The sequence below is a fragment of the Oncorhynchus gorbuscha genome, linkage group LG06 (assembly GCF_021184085.1).
Source record: "Oncorhynchus gorbuscha isolate QuinsamMale2020 ecotype Even-year linkage group LG06, OgorEven_v1.0, whole genome shotgun sequence".
NCBI classification, from domain to species: Eukaryota; Metazoa; Chordata; class Actinopteri; order Salmoniformes; family Salmonidae; genus Oncorhynchus; species Oncorhynchus gorbuscha.
The window spans coordinates 38,888,080-38,905,082 of record NC_060178.1 but is presented as its reverse complement, the minus strand read 5'-3'; the positions used below and the strand labels follow the sequence as shown (position 1 = coordinate 38,905,082).

The window sequence follows — 17,003 nt, the reverse complement described above, 5'->3', positions numbered from 1 at the left end:
GAAAAGTAGCTGAATTTGTAGCTAGAATCTTTTACCAATAAAAGTTGCTGGAGGGGTCTCCAACATTTTTTTTAGCAACTGAACAAAGTTGTTGTATTTGGCGCATGTGAAACATTTTATTTGATTTGATGACTAACGGTGCCTTACCTGAATTTCCACTCCATAACCCGGATACACTGTGATGCTGTAGATGCACTCCAGAGGAGAGTAAGGGGATGAGGAGAGAGGATTTGGAGACTCCACAATGCCCTCCATCCCAGAGAGACTGGCATTGCACTGCACTGGAGAGAGAAAGTCAGGATACTTGACTGAAAATGCACAAATATCTCAACCCTATGGAAGTAATGCCTATGAAACACTACATTCATCCTAACATTACATAATGTTAGGCATGCAATCCTGCCATTCATTTACCCGGCATATGCACTGTGGTGATGGTTGTGGTGGTGATCAAAGTGGTTGTCGTCTCCTCCTCTGTGGGTGATGTTACAGTTTTTCCTGCTCCTGATTGGCTGGCTGGGGGCGATGAAGTCAGGGCTGTGGTTAGCACCCCTGGTAGCATTACAGTGGCTGCAGGCTCAGTCTGCCCAAGCTGTGGTACAGCCTGAATAGGTTTGGTTGTTGTGCCTGCAATCAAGGCAGAGTGTTCAAACCAGGGATGGGCAACTGGCGGCCCATGGGCCCCCTCTTTTGCAGTCGGATCAATTTCCAAAAAGTATTCACACCCCTTGACTTTTTCCACATTTTGCTGTGCTACAGTATGAATTTAAAAAGGAATAAATTGAGATTTTCACTGGCCTATACACAATACTCCATAATATCAATGTGGACGGGGAAGCTAACATATGGAATTTTTTAGATGGTCACGCAAAAATCAAAATATTTGTTTTAGTATTTGATAAAATATTGAATTTTTCTACTATAGTATAGTAGTATATCTACTATAGCCCATAAGAACACATTGAATAACACATTCATAAATGGCAAAACAGAGTCAAAAAATACTTCCTAAGGAATAAGGTTTTGAAATGTCTGTCCTTATATATAGGACATAAGAAAATTCAGGGAATATTTTAGTTTTTTGGACTCATATTTAACCCCCGTTTTTTGTTGTCACAAAACTACCTCCATACATCCATAAAATGTTTTAACCGGTACCGGGTTAACTTCAGATGAGTCCTGTGACACTTGTGGGGGCTGTAGAGCAAAACGGAGAACACCATTGTGTTTTTTAAATTGTTGCAACTCGTATTACAATCGGATTCCATGCTTCAAGTTTGCTTCGATCACGTGGACTGGGATATGTCCACATAGTTTCGTGAGCGAGTTTATTAGCAAGTGCATCGGTGATGTTGTACCCACAGCGTCTATTAAAACCCTCCCCAACCAGAAACCGTGGATTGATGGCAGCATTCACGCAAAACTGAAAGCGTGTACCACTGCTTTTAATCAGGGCAAGGTGACCGGAAACATGACCGAATACAAATTCCATCCGCAAGTCGATCAAACAAGATACGCGTCACTAAACTGTAGAGACAAAGTAGAGTTCAACAGCTCAGACACGAGAAGTATGTTGCAGGGTCTACAGTCAATCACAGACTACAAAAGGAAAACCAGCCCCATCGCGGACCACGATGGCTTGCGCCCAGACAAACTAAACAACTTCTTTGCTCGCTTTGAGGACAATACAGTGCCACTGACATGGCCCGCTACCAAAACCTTCGGGCTCTCCTTCACTGCAGCTAACGTGAGTAAAACATTTAAACGTGCTAACCCTCGCAATGCTGCCGGCCCAGACGGCATCCCCAGCCGCGTCCTCAGAGCATGTGCAGACCAGCAAGCTGGTGTGTTTACGGACATATTCAATCAATCGTTATCCCATTCTGCTGTTCCCACATGCTTCAAGAGGGCCACCATTGTTCTTGTTCCCATCAAAGCTAAGGTAACCGAGCTAAATGACTATCGCACCGTAGCACTCACATCCATCATCATGAAGTGCTTTGAGAGACTAGTCAAGGACCATATCACCCCCATCCTACCTGACACCCTAGACCCACTCCAGTTTGCTTACCGCCCCAATAGGTCCACAGACAATGAAATCGCTATCACACTGCACACTGCCCTATCCCATCTGGACAGAGGAATACCTATGTAAGAATGCTGTTCATCAGCTACAGCTCAGCATTTAACACCATAGTACCCTCCAAACTCGTCATTAAGATCGAGACCCTGGGTCTTGACCCTGCCCTGTGGAACTAGGTCCTGGACTTCCTGACGGGCCGCCCCCAGGTGCTGAGAGTAGGAAACAACATCTCCACCCCGCTGATCCTCAACATTTGGGCCCCACAAGGGTGCGTTCTCAGCCCTCTCCTGTACTCCCTGTTCACCCATGACTGCATGGCCATGCACGCCTCCAACTCAATTGTCAAGTTTGCAGACAACAATACAGTGGTAGGCTTGATTACCAACAACAACGAGATGGCCTACAGGGAGGAGGTGAGGGCCCTCGGAGTGTGGTGTCAGGAAAATAACCTCACTCTCAATGTCAACAAAACAAAGGAGATGATCGTGGACTTCAGGAAACAGCAGAGAGAGCAGCCCCTATCCACATCAACGGGACATTTAGTGGAGGAGGTGGAAAGTTTTAAGTTCCTCGGCGTACACATCACGGACAAACTGAAATGGTCCACCCACACAGACAGTGTGGTGAAGAAGGCGCAGCAGCTCCTCTTCAACCTCAGGAGGCTGAAGAAATTTGGCTTGTCACCAAAAACACTCACAAACTTTTACAGATGCACAATCGAGAGCATCCTGTATCACCGCCTGGTATGGCAATTGGCCCGCCCACAACCGTAAGGCTCTCCAGAGGGAGTAGTGAGGTCTGCACAACGCATCACCGGGGGCAAACTACCTGCCCTCCAGGACACCTACACCACCCGATGTCACAGGCAGGCCAAAAAGATCATCAAGGACAACAACCACCTGAGCCACTGCCTGTTCACCCCGCTATCATCCAGAAGGCGAGGTCAGTACAGGTGCATCAAAGCGGGGACTGAGAGACTGAAAAACAGATTCTATCTCAAGGCCATCAGACTGTTAAACAGCCATCACTAACATTGAGTGGCTGCTGCCAACATACAGACTCATCTCTGGCCACTTTAATAATAAAAAATGTATGTAATAAATGTATCACTAGCAACTTGAAACAATGCTACTTTACCCTACATTACTCATCTCATATGTATATGCTGTACTCTAATACCATCTACTGCATCTTGCCTTTGCCATTTGGCCATCGCTCATTCATATATCTGTATGTAAATATTCATATTAATTCCTTTACACTTGTGTGTATAAGGTAGTTGTTGTGAAATTGTTAGAATACTTGTTAGATATTACTGCATGGTCGGAACTAGAAGCACAAGCATTTCGTTACACTCGCATTAACATCTGCTAACCATGTGTATGTGACAAATAAATCTAATTTGATCTGGTTTTACAGATGCAGAACCGTTACTATTGCATTCACGTGGTACCTACTATGAACATGGAGACAGGGCAAGTCGTCTGCTGACATTCTGGAGAACTTTGGCTCCTTCTCCGGTTATAAGATGAATCTCTAGAAAAGTGAGTGCTTCCCAATCAGCGCTACAACTCCAGCAGACAGACTTGACTTTCAGCTTAGTTGCTCTGGTTTCAAATATCTTGGAGTGAACGTAACTCGTTAATTACATTCTCTTTTTTCTGCAAACTTTGCTCCCCTCCTTACGCAAATGAAATCAGATTTTCAGAGATGGGGTAACTTACCAATATCACTTATAGTAAGGATTAATGCTGTAAAAATGAACAGTTTACCCAAATTCCATTATCTATTTCAATCTCTCCCATTGTTTTTACCAAGTCAATCATTTGGGCTGTTATCACATTTATCTGGGGAGGAAAGGTACCCGGAGTCAGTAGATCTTTACTTCAAAGATGCACGTTTAGTGGAGGGCTTGCACTACCCAACTTTTTATACTATTACTGGGCAGACAACTTTCAGAAATTGCCATTCTGGTTACATAGTCCTTCTGTAGCTCAGTTGGTAGAGCATGGCGCTTGTAACGCCAGGGTAGTGGGTTCGATCCCCGGGACCACCCATACGTAGAATGTATGCACACATGACTGTAAGTCGCTTTGGATAAAAGCGTCTGCTAAATGGCATATATATACACCATGGTGCCACCTAGAGGCACATTCTTGTATTTCTGCTTCTCTTCCTACTTTACTCTGCTCTTTTCTCCCAGCATCCCCCACTCGCTATACTGGAAATCCTGTAGTGCTTTCCACACTTAAGATTTGGTATCAGTTTCGACTGGATTTTAATTTCTCCTCTGCATCTACTATGGATCCTATTATTGATAAGAATCACTTATTCTCCGCTTCCCTAATAGATAATGATTTATTTTACTAGACAAGTAAATGTATTAAGTCCTTATATGTAGATGGCATTTTTTCTAGTTTTCCCAACTGGGTCTCTTTGCCTCCATCTCACTTTTTCAGTTACCTTCAAATTAGGCATTGTGTCTCCTCACAATGTTCTGGCCTCCCTGCTCCACCCCCTTGCTAACCCTGGAATGGCATATTGACTCTATCACTTCGACAGAAAGCAGTAATTTCTCAGATCTGTGTATTATGTCATTGGACAAACATTCCACTAACAAAACTAAATCTGCATGGGAACAGGAAATGGGTGTTGAATGTACACATGAGTGGCGGGATGAGGCGATTGATAGAGTACGCTCCACTACATCTTGTGTTCGTCTTGGTCACATACAATTTAAGGTTTTTATATAGAGTGCATTTTTCCAAATCAAGATTGTCTGAACTATCTGCAAATGTAAATGATGAGTGTGATAGATGTCATGTCTCAACATTCATTCAATGTTCAAAACTACAAAATGACTGGGATTCTATAATGTTTTTAAATGATCTGAGGTGCTTGAAATTAACCTGCAGCCATGACCTTTGGTAGCTGTTTTTGGTATTCTGGAAGACTTGTTCTCCTTGGACCCCAAACATGCCGATACTGTTCCTTTTACATCCTTATTGGCTCGACGTATAATTATATTCTCTGTTAGAAAATGGCAACCATTTATATCATACTTCAATGGCTTGCAAAGGTTCCCGTATGATGAGATGCTTTAAGGTTTCCAAGTAGTCATTACATTACAGGTGCAGTCATCAATATAATGCTATCCAGTACAAGCAAGTTTGTCTGTTTACTGATCATTTATTTATTTATTTTGGTTGCTCCACTTTTTGTATTTTGAATCTGTATTGAGTTGTTTGTATGTGAGACAATTTCATTTTTCCTGTATTCTTGTTTATTTGTTGTGATATCTCTGTGGAATGTTTTTCTAGGACCGAACTGTGGGAGGGTGTGGGGTGGGTTGGGTATATGGGGAGGGTGGTTGGGGTGAGTGGTTGTGAGGGAATTGAGGTGGGTGAACTGAGGAAGGGCGTAGAAGTAAGGAAGGGACGGGGGTGGAAGTGTTGTGTGGAGGGAGGAAGGGTGGTTGGGATATGGTAAAATCGTTCTACTTACATTGGTGTACATTTTATCAAACTTGAATAAAATTATATACAAACACTTTTTTCCACTCAGCAATCTATACACAATAACCCATAATGACAAAGCAAAAACAGGTTTTTATAAATACCATATTTACATAAGTATGTCATGAGACTCGGAATTGAGCTCAGGTGCATCCTGTTTCCATTGATCATCCTTGAGAAGTTTCTACAACTTGATTGGAGTCCACCTGTGGTCAATTCAAATGATTGGACATCATTTGGAAAGGCACACACCTGTCTATATAAGGACCCATAGTTGACAGCGCCTATCAGAGCAAAAACCAAGCCATGGGCTCAAACAAATTGTCCGTAGAGTGCGGGGACAGAATTGTATTGAACCACAGATCTGGGGAAGGGTACTGGGGATGCTGTGGGGATGTTTTTCTGCGGCAGGGACTGGAAGACTAGTCAGGATAGAGGCAAAGATGAACGGAGCAAAGTACAGAGAGATCCTTGATGAAAACTTGCTCCAGAGAGCTCAGACTAGGGCGAAGGTTCACCTTCCAATAGGACAACAACCCTAAGAGTACAGCCAAGACAACGCAGGAGTGGCTTCGGGACAAGTCTCTGAATGTCCCTGAGTGGCCCATCCAGACCCCAGACTTGAACCCGACCTAAAAAATAGCTGTGCAGCAATACTCCCCATCCAACCTGACAGAGCTTGAGAGGATCTGCAGAGAAGAATGGGAGAAACTCCCCAAATACAGGTGTGCCAAGCTTGTAGCATCATACACAATAATCAAAGTTGTAACGGCTGCCAAAGGTGCTTCAACAAATTACTGAGTAAAGGAATACTTACGTAAATGCGAAATTTCTGATTTTTTAAATTTGATAAATTAGCAACAATGTATTGAAACCTGTTTTTGCTTTGTTATTATGGGGTATTGTGTGTAGCTTGATGAGGAAAAGGTAGGGAGGTAGGGGAGTAGATCAGAAAACCAGTTAGTATTTGATCTGACCACCATTTGCCTCATGCAGTGCGACACATCTCCTTTGCATAGTTGATCAGGCCTGTAGAATGTTGTCCCACTCATCTTCAATGGCTGTGCAAAGTTGTTGGATATTGGCGGGAACTGGAACACTGTCGTACACATCGACCCATAGTATCCCAAACATGCGCAATGGGTGACATGTCTAGTGAGTATGCAGGCCATGGAAGAACTGGAAAATGTTTAGCTTGCAGGTATTATGTACAGATCCTTGCGACGTGGGGCCATGCATTATCATGCTGAAACATGAGGTGATGGCGGCGGATGAATGGCACAACAATAGGCCTCAGAATCTCGTTACAGTATCTCTATGCATTTAAATTGCCAATCGATAAAACGCAATTGTGTTCGTTGTCCATAGCTTATGCCTGCCCATACCAAAACCCTGCTATGGGGCACTCTGTTCACAATGTTGACATCAGCAAAACGCTCGCCCACACGACGCCATACACGTGGTCTGCAGTTCTGAGTCCGCAGACCACATGTATGTAAATTCTCTAAAACGACGTTGGTCGTAGAAATGAGAGAAATTAACATTATATTCTCTGGCAACAGCTCTGGTGGACATTCCTGCAGCAGCATGCCAATTGCACGCTCCCTCAAAACTTGAGACATCTGTGGCATTGTGTTGTGTGATAAACTCCTTTAATCAGCTTCTTGATATACCACACCTGTCACGTGAATGGATTATCTTGGCAAAGGAGAAATGCTCACTAACAGGGAAGTAAACACAGTTGTGCAGAAAATTTGAGAGAAATACGCTTGGAACATTTCTGGGATTTTTCATTTCAGCTTAATTTACTATTGAGAGTTAGAATATCAAATCAAATCAAAAATCAAATCTTATTGGTCACATACACATGGCTAGCAGATGTTATCGCGAGTGTAGCAAAATGCTTATGCTTCTAGATCCGACAGTGCAGCAGTATCTAAAGGTAATATCTAACTCCACAACAAAACCAAATAGAGATAATCTAGTAAAGGAATGGGATGAGAATACATAAGTATAAAATATATGGATGAGCAGTGACAGAGCGACTAAGATGCAATAGATAGTAAAGAATAGATAGTGAAGGACACAGTATACAGTATATACATATGAGATGAGTAATGTGAGATATGTAAACATTATTAAAGTGATTAGTGTTCCATTTATTAAAGTCGCCAATGATATCAAGTCTGTAGGTAGGCAGAGGCTTCTCTGTGCTAGTGGGGGCTGTTTAATAATCTGATGTCCTTGAGATAGAAAGATTGAAAAATAGCTTCTATCCCAGCTTTGATGCACCTGTATTGGACTTCTGGATGTAAGTGGGGTGAACAGGTCGTGGCTTGGGTGGTTATTGTCCATGATGATCTTTTTGGCCTTCCAGTGACTTCGGGTGTTGTAGGTGTCCTGGAGGGCAGGTAGTTTTCCACCGGTGATGCATTATGCAGGCCGCACCACCCTCTGGAGAGCCCTGCGGTTGTGGGGGGTGCAGTTGCCGTACCAGACGGTGATATAGCCTGACAAGATGCTCTCAATTGTGCACCTGTAAAAGTTAGTGGGGGTTTTCGGTGACAAGCCAAATTGTTTCAGCCTCCTGAGGTTGAAGAGCCACTGTTGCGCCTTCTTCACCACACTACTGTGTGTGTGGCCCATTTCAGTTTGTCGGTGATACGTACGCCGAGGAACTTAAAACCTTCCACCTTCTCCACTGCTGTCCCATCAATGTGGATAGGGGGGGTGCTCCCTCTGCTGTTTCCTGAAGTCCATAATCATCTCTTTTGTTTTGCTGACGTTGAGTGAGCGGTTATTTTCCTGACACCACACTCAGAGGGCCCTCACCATCTCCCTGTAGGCTGTCTCGTCGTTGTCAGTAATCAAGCCTACCACTGTAGTGACCACGCAGTCATGGGTGAACAGGGAGTACAGGAGAGGGCTGAGAACGCACCCTTGTGGGGCCCCAGTGTTGAGGATAAGCGGAGTGGGGATGTTGTTTCCTACCTTCACCACCTGGGTGCGGCCCGTCAGGAAGTCCAGGACCCAGTTGCACATGCTGGGGTCGAGACCCAGGGTCTCAAGCTTAATGATGAGTTTGAAGGTTACTATGGTGTTGAATGCTGAGCTGTTGTCAATGAACAGGTATTCCTCTTGTCCAGATGGGATAGGGTAGTGTGATGGTGATTGCATTGTCTGTGGACATATTGGGGCAGTAAGCATATTGGAGTGGGTCTAGGGTATCAGGTAGGGTGGAGGTGATACGATCCTTGACTAGTCTCTCAAAGCACTTCATGATGATAGAAGTGAGTGCTATGTGGGATAGTCATTTAGTTCAGTTACCTTAGCTGTCTTGGGAACAGGAACAATGGTGGCCATCTTGAAGCATGTGGGGAAGGAAGACTGGGATAGAGATGGATTGAATATGTCCGTAAACACACCAGCCAGCTGGTTTGCGCATGATCTGAGGACGTGGCTAGGGATGCCGGTCTTGCGAGGGTTAACACGTTTAAATGTTTTACTCACGTCGGCCACGGAGAAGGACAGCCCACAATAGTAGTATACACAAGGTGCAATTTTGAAATATGGTTTTGCATCAGCAGTTTTCTCTTGTGATGTCAGTTACTGAAAGCCACTGAATTAGCTGAAGTCAGCTAACATTTTTTAGATTGTAAATTAGCCTTGCGACCAGCTATCTAAACTTGTAGTAATAATGGTTGAAATACCGAATGGGGGGCCCACGTTGATAACAAGTCACTCTGTCAGATATTATATAAAAAATTCAAACATTTCTCAACACCCTGTCATGTATTGTATTGTCATGTCTTGTCCCTGTGCTTTCTCTTCTCTTCGTTTCCCCTGCTGGTCTTATTAGGTTTCTTTCTCTCTCTCTATTCTCTCTCTCTCTATCGTTCCGTTCCTGCTCCCAGCTGTTCCTCATTCTCCTAAAGACCTTGTTTACTCTTTCACACCTGTCCCCTATTTTGCCCTCTGATTAAGTCTCTATTTCTCTCTCTGTTTCTGCTTCTGTCCTTGTCGGATTCTTGTTTGCTGTTTGCTTTGCTTTTGTTCCGTCCAGTTGTATTCTGCCTCGTCATCAGATACTACGTGTGAGCAGGTGTCTCTATCCTCTACGGCCCGCGCCTACCCGAAGGGACCTGCAGTCTGTTGCCGCTAGCCCTGCAACTCTCCTCAACAACTAGAAGGGGGACTCTCCTGTTAAACTAGAGGATTTGTGTTTTCCCTGTTTGGACTTCCCCTGTAATGATTGAGGAGTTATGTTTTCCCTGTTTGGACATTAAAAGACTCTGTTTTCGTTATATCGCTTTTGGGTCCTCACTCACCTGCATAACACACCCTATGGCAAAATGAGTAGAATTGCATGGAATGATGTGTAAAACTTAATTTTGCTTAGGGCCCCAAAAGGAGTGAATGTGTGGATATGGATTTGGGTGCGCAGACCCACAAGCCACTACAGTCCCCTGTGATAAGTTACGATTTCTTGTGGCCCCCAACCCCATCAAAGTTGCCCATCCCTGTTTTAAACACGCCAAGTTTTGTCATGAGTGTGTTGATTGGTCCGCATCTTGGCCCCAGCCTACCCTTCTATATATGCAGTTGGTTTTGGTTCATTTGAAAAGGGCTTTATAAATAAAAGTATTTCAGTTGTTATTATTAATTAGTAGTAGCATATTGTCCACATCCACATTACCAACAAACTAACATGGTCCAAGCACACCAAGACAGTCGTGAAGAGGGCACAACAAAACCTACTCCCCCTCAGGATGCATCACTGCCTGGTATGGCAACTGCTCTGCCTCCGACTGCACGGCACTACAGAGGGTAGTACGAACGGCCCAGTACATCACTGGGGCCAAGCTTCCTGCCATCCAGGACAGCTATACCAGGCGGTGTCAGAGGAAGGCCCTAACAGTTGTCAAAGACTCCAGCCACCCTAGTCATGGACTGTTCTCTCTGCTACCGCACGGCAAGCGGTACCGGAGCGCCATGTCTAGGTCCAAGTGGCTTCTAAACAGCTTCTACCCCCAAGTCATAAGACTCCTGAACATCTAATGAAATGCCACCTCCCACACACCTCTTTATGATGTGGATGTACTCATTGGTTATTATCTGGACATCCTGTATGATAATTAGCTGGATTTACTTACTTATTTACTGGATATGCTTATCAAGTAATTGACCTGGATATGTTTAATACTCTCTGTTGTTATCATCTATGCATAGTCACTTTAATAACTCTACCTACATGTACATATTACCTCAACTAACCGGTGTCCCCACAAATTGACTCTGTACCGATACCCCCCTGTATATAGTCTCGCTAATTGTTATTTTACTGCTGTTCTTTAATTACCTGTTACTTTTATTTCTTATTCTTATCCATATTTTTTCCAATGCATTGTTGGTTAGGGGCTCGTAAGTAAGCATTTCACTGTAGGTTGTGTTTGGCGCATGTGACTAATAAAATTTTACTGATATTAATTAATATCAGTATTGATAGAATAATGTAAAACTGCTATTGGTGAGCTATACTACCTGTATTGATTGAGGCATGGCCCAGGTACTCCTTACTCAGAAGGGCTGCATGGATCAGCTCACCCAATGGATGGGGACCAGGACTTGCTGTGGGAGTAGCCTCATGGTCAGGTGTCACAAAGCTCACACCTAAGTGGAAAGATATATATATTTAAACTATGATTGGCAAATTCGTTATTTTTTTAAAATTAATCAAGAAACACCAATCACATTTACATTACAAACATTGCTGCCTCTTTCTCTATCACTTCCGCACACACGCTAGTGCAGAGTGATTAGAGCTATTTGAGGTCGGTTTGATTATAAAAAAATATCAAATGTTCAATTTCAATAATTTTTTAAAACATTAAATGTTTTAAATATGTGGGATGAATTTTGTAACACAGATAAATCCATTAATAAAAGTCCCATGATAGTAGTGACTGCCCATGACTGTTTATCATATATTAACCATCAGTTATTCACATTAATTTACTTTAATAAAATATGTCAGTAGTTGTGTATATTACATTTGTTTTATTTGACAATTTATGTCATTCCAAGTAATCCTATCATCTCTATAGAGCTGCTGGCTATGCTGTCTGACAAAGACACTTTTTTAGTAGTTTCTCAAAGTAAATAAGCCATATTTTTATGACTGCTGAATGCCAACTATCAATCACTTAGATCATGTATGGTATTTTCAGGTAGAGATACCTCGCAAATAAACTGCCCTCTTGATTGCGCATTCTTCTCTCAAGTAGCAGACGTAAAAGAAACAAAGACCGGACAAGTTTAGCCGCACGATGGATTATGGTCATTGTAGTTAATTATCCAATTTTCTGCGGAGAACTACAGTATAAATAAATTTGGACTGTTGTAATAAACTACAAATCCCTACTACTAAGCACAGTTCGGGCATAGGATCGGACTTATCTCTAGAGAAACTACAGCGCACATTGCATTGAGTTCACAGAAAAAAAAGCTGAATGACATGAAATTCAAATAATGTAACTGATTTCAGTCAAATTGTTATTTAAAAAAACAAAAAATAACCAACATTTCAGTTAATCGCTCAGCACTAACCAACACACACACACACACACACACACACACACACACACACACACACACACACACACACACACACACACACACACACACACACACACACACACACACACACACACACACACACACACACACACACACACACACACACACACACATTACCTGTTGTTAGGTGGAGGATGGTGACAGATAGTGTCACAGCAAGAACTGTAGACACCATGGCTTAGTATCAGAACAGCCTGACAGAGAGTGGAGGAAAACAGAAGTGGGGAGAGAAAGAGATTTTGAGGAAGGAAGGAGAACAGATACAGCCTAAATGATGGTAAGAAAGTAAAGCAAGAGAGCAAAAGGAAAATGCTTCGAAATCTGAGTACATTTCTAAATGCATGCCTTACTGCAGTATTGTACTTTAATCAGAACAACAGCACCAGCAACTACACTGATCATTAAAAACCTACAGTAAATCTGTAGTTTGCTTAAGCTTTAGAGCAGGTGTGTCAAATATACGGAGGGGGTACAATCTGGCTCGCAGTGGTGGTGGACTAAAAAAATACAAATGTAAAAAAATATATATATTTTAAATTGACCTTTATTTTCAACAGGCAAGAAATATAACCAATTTCAGTGCAGCCCTCCGGACCTCATTGAAGACCGAATGAGGTCCCCAGGGCAAAATGCGTTTGACACCCCTGCTTTAGAGAGACAGATATTAAAAGGTGCAGTCTGTGACCTGGGAATCTGTTCAATGGTCATTAGTGTAATCCACGTGATAGTTTAAAACATGTATTTACATTTGTTCACACTATTGTTATTTGTAAACAATGGGGTAATTAAACATTATTTTAGGTTATGATAGGGTAGGGTAAGCTCATGCTATGACAGTTGTGCTAAACTCAAGAGATGTATAAAGTATATACATGGGTATATCAAGCATTTCAATGTCATTGAACATATCCCTATATACCATTTCGCATATTTAAATCTACAATAAAAGTGCCTAGGTGAAATTGCTCATAACGTGATATTATCAGCAGTGCAGTATTGTTGATCATTTGTGTTTTTAGTGTTGCCTTCCATCAATATCTGACCATGTAAATCTATCTCACAACATAAAATAAGAGGAAAAGGCTATCACATTCCTCTTCGTTTTCAAAATATCCACAAAATCATTATATTTGCCCGACAACCACTATTCAAACATGAATAGGCCTAATTTGTATTTGCGTCAGAGAAAACCAGAGTATATTTGTTTGGTTTAAGATCTCATTGCAGGTAGCGTTTGTTGTGCAAGGTGATGGAGAAGAAAAAGAGACCTGCGCTTATTATTAGGCCTATGCGTAATAGTTAACAGCGAGGGAAACATACATACCTGGAAAATCACGTCCTGAACTACTCCACTTTTCTCTTACACACTGGTATTCGCGTTTCAGTCAAAAATCTGGCTATTGTTGGTTGAGCTATGTTCTTTTTTACTGCGTTCCTTCGAGTCCCTTATATAAAATACCAGCGCTGACGCTGCGCGTTAAATTTGTTTAAATTATAATTTATTTCCACCCGGCCCTGCTCTTTGTGTGAGTATGCAGGGGGGTTTGTGACTACACCAATCTAATATCGTAATCACTACCATTGATTTTCCAAAATATGTGGAAAGGTATCCCGCTGTCTATTGAATCCGCTCCCCCTTTGTCCTTGATGGCATGTCTATCCCGCCTCTCTCTTATTTCTTGGCCCCGAAGCAGGCGAGCGGGTGGGTAGAACGCTGGTAGCTGTTTCTACGCGTATGGTTGAAGCGTTGGTGTGTGTGAGGGCATTTAAATCGGGAGTAATAGCTCACAGATGCGCCCTGGTGGATGTTCGCAGATTTGCATGAACTTGGTTCTCTTGGCAAAGAGCTGTACACCAACACAGTGCTGGAACAGCAACACGCATCTAATTAGAACACAACAAATCTATTTCACTTCAATTGACCACACCCTTCGGTATTTTCCGTAAAGGACGATATTATACTCTGGCGCTTTGCGGACACGTGGAATGCGGAACAAATATTATCGAGTTGTATCCGCTCAGCCCATCAAGACAGATAGACCGTGAAGCACAGAAAAAAAGAGGGACAGTGGTGAGTCATTAGGCTACAATTAAAATGTATTAGGAACCATGCATGCACGCATACCAGATAACTTTTTAATGGTTGTCTAGAACTGAATACCCTACACAATATAGCCTATTTGTATAGCGTATATATTTAAAATGTCGATTATCTTCAGATAGGTTGGGCTTTTTGTGTAAACAAAAAAGGCCTTTGCTCATACAGTAAATCTAATAGGCCTATGTATTTGGATGTGTGCAAGATGGTAAGCAATCAGACAAGTTAAAATATGATTCCTCAACTGTTTTTTTCTCCTTTGTTTTATCAGGGAGACCAAGGTCTCTTTTACAGATGAGCCTGGAATTACAGAAATTCAAGAAAATAAACACATCAAAATATAAATACAAAATGCAAGCAGAAAGAAAAAACGGTCATTCAAACACATTCATAAGTAACATGGTCCTCAATCAGCTTTCTGAATTTGCCTAGAGGCACCAGTATATCAAATTTAAGAGCATTTTGAAGATAAGGTGCAATAAAACTTAAAGCTGATTTAGCTAACTCCGTCTTGACCAAAGGAACTTCCAGAGTACCCTGAGACCAGGTACGGCCAGCCCACTTATGGCGGCAGATTGACGATGGCGACATTTTCTGAGCTAAACTAACCAAGACGCACCTCCAACAACACATAAAAACTCACATAATTCTGCCCAAAAACAATGACAATGTCTCTCAACCAGTGGCATATGGACTTTTTACGTGAGTGCTAATGCCACTGTGTGATAAACAGTGTTCACCTTGTCAAAGGCAAGGGCGCAACATATTTGACTTGTCTATTCCCAGCATGTCTCTATAGGGTGCTGTTGGAGAGACGCATCACTGCGGCGCTCCACCAAATTTCCATCCCAAAAGTAACCTAACATATATCATGTAGCAGATATAGGATATGGTAGAAAGAGTATGTGGCCTTTTTTGTAGCCTACAGACTGGAGATAAAATGAATATCAGTGTAATGAGACAGACACTTTCTACATCATGCAGGTTTCTCAAATCAAATGGCACCCAATCAAATGGCACCCAATCAATTGTTGGTCTTGACTAGGGAGCCAGAACGGCAAGGACCAGCCCTGTGATAACTCATGTCTAAAGTTTAGTAATTATGTTAGGTACAGTGGGACTTATTGTAAAATGGCTTTATGAATGAAAAACTAGCAATGTATCAACCTACGTGACATCAAAGAGGGCCAACCAGCTTTCTGGTAGAGAATGCAGTGATGAGTACTAAAATTGTCGCCCCTAATAAAGCACAGGGGAGTGGGCTGTCTGGAGCCTTGTCTGCGGCACCTGAGGGTGGGTGCCTGGAGAATGTCATTGCCAGAGAGGGGAATTTTGGGGGTTCCTGGGGTTTGGGGAGAAGAGACCCCTCTGTATGGGGCTAACCTGTCCCGGTGCAGTGCCAATCTCAGAATAATAATAGAGATAATGATTTCTTACAGCTTTAATTTCTTTCATCACATTCCCAGTGGGTCAGAAGTTTACATACACTCCAATTAGTATTTGGTAGTATTGCCTTTAAAATGTTTAACTTGGGTCAATAATTTTGGATAGCCTTCCACAAGTTTCCCACAATAAGTTGGTTGAATTTTGGCCAATTTCTCCTGGCAGAGCTGGTGTAACTGAGTCAGGTTTGTAGGCCATGCTTGCACATGCTTGTTCAGTTCTGCCCACAAATTTTCTATAGGACTGAGGTAAGGGCTTTATGATGGCCACTCCAATACCTTGACTTTGTTGTCCTTAAGCCATTTTGCCACAACTTTGAAAGTATGCTTGGGGTCAATGTCCATTTGGAAGACTCATTTGCGACCAAGTCTTCAGATGTTGCTTCAATATATTCACATAATTCTCCTCCCTTATTGATCCATCTATTTTGTGAAGTGCACCAGTCCCTCCTGCAGCAAAGCACCCCCACAACATGATGCTGCCACCCCTGTGCTTTATGGTTGGGATGGGATTCTTTGGCTTCCAAGCCTCCCCTTTTCTGCAAACATAACGATGGGCATTATTGCCAAACAGTTCTATTTTTGTTTCATCAGACCAGAGGACATTTCTCCAAAAAGTATGATCTTTGTCCCCATGTGCAGTTGCAAACCATAGTCTGGCTTTATTATGGCGGTTTTGGAGCAGTGACTTCTTCCTTGCTGAGCGGCCTTTCAGGTTATGTCGATATAGGACTCGTTTTACTGTGGATATAGATACTTTTGTACCTGCTTCCTCCAGCATCTTTACAAGGTCCTTTGCTGTTGTTCTGGGACTGATTTGTAATTTTTGCACCAAAGTACGTTTATCTCTAGGAGACAGAACACGTCTCCTTCCTGAACGGTATAACGTCTGCGTGGTCCCGTGGTGTTTATACTTATATGTACTATTGTTTGTACAGAAGAATGTGGTACCTTCAGGCGTTTGGAAATTGCTCCCAAGGATGAACCAGACTTGTGGAGGTCTACAATTTCCCCATGATGTCAAGCAAAGACGCACTGAGTTTGAAGGTAGGCCTTGAAATACATCCACATGTACACCTCCAATTGACTCAAATAATGTCAATTAGCCTTTCGGAAGCTTCTAAAGCCATGACATCATTTTCTGGAATTTTCCGAGCTGTTTAAAGGCACAGTCAACTTAGTGTATGTAATCTTCTGACCCACTGGAATTGTGATACAGTGAATTATAA

General features: G+C 42.5%; 1 protein-coding gene across 3 annotated transcripts in view; it reads right to left on the bottom strand.

Moving 5' to 3' along the window:
• Positions 1 to 13,979, bottom strand: part of LOC124037922 (seizure protein 6 homolog) — a 76,617-nt gene extending 62,638 nt beyond the window's left edge. Inside the window, exons 1-5 of one of the 3 annotated variants that reach the window (XM_046353182.1) lie at positions 13,559 to 13,979; positions 12,352 to 12,428; positions 11,140 to 11,268; positions 415 to 627; positions 148 to 281 (exon numbers count right to left, since the gene is read on the bottom strand). In XM_046353182.1, coding sequence (XP_046209138.1) covers positions 148 to 281; positions 415 to 627; positions 11,140 to 11,268; positions 12,352 to 12,409 — 534 coding nt within the window. In that variant the 5' untranslated portion in view covers positions 12,410 to 12,428; positions 13,559 to 13,979. The remainder of the gene's footprint in view (positions 1 to 147; positions 282 to 414; positions 628 to 11,139; positions 11,269 to 12,351; positions 12,429 to 13,558) is intronic. The other 2 variants (XM_046353181.1, XM_046353180.1) reach the window with 2 other exon arrangements.
• Between the last annotated feature and the right edge of the window lie 3,024 nt (positions 13,980 to 17,003).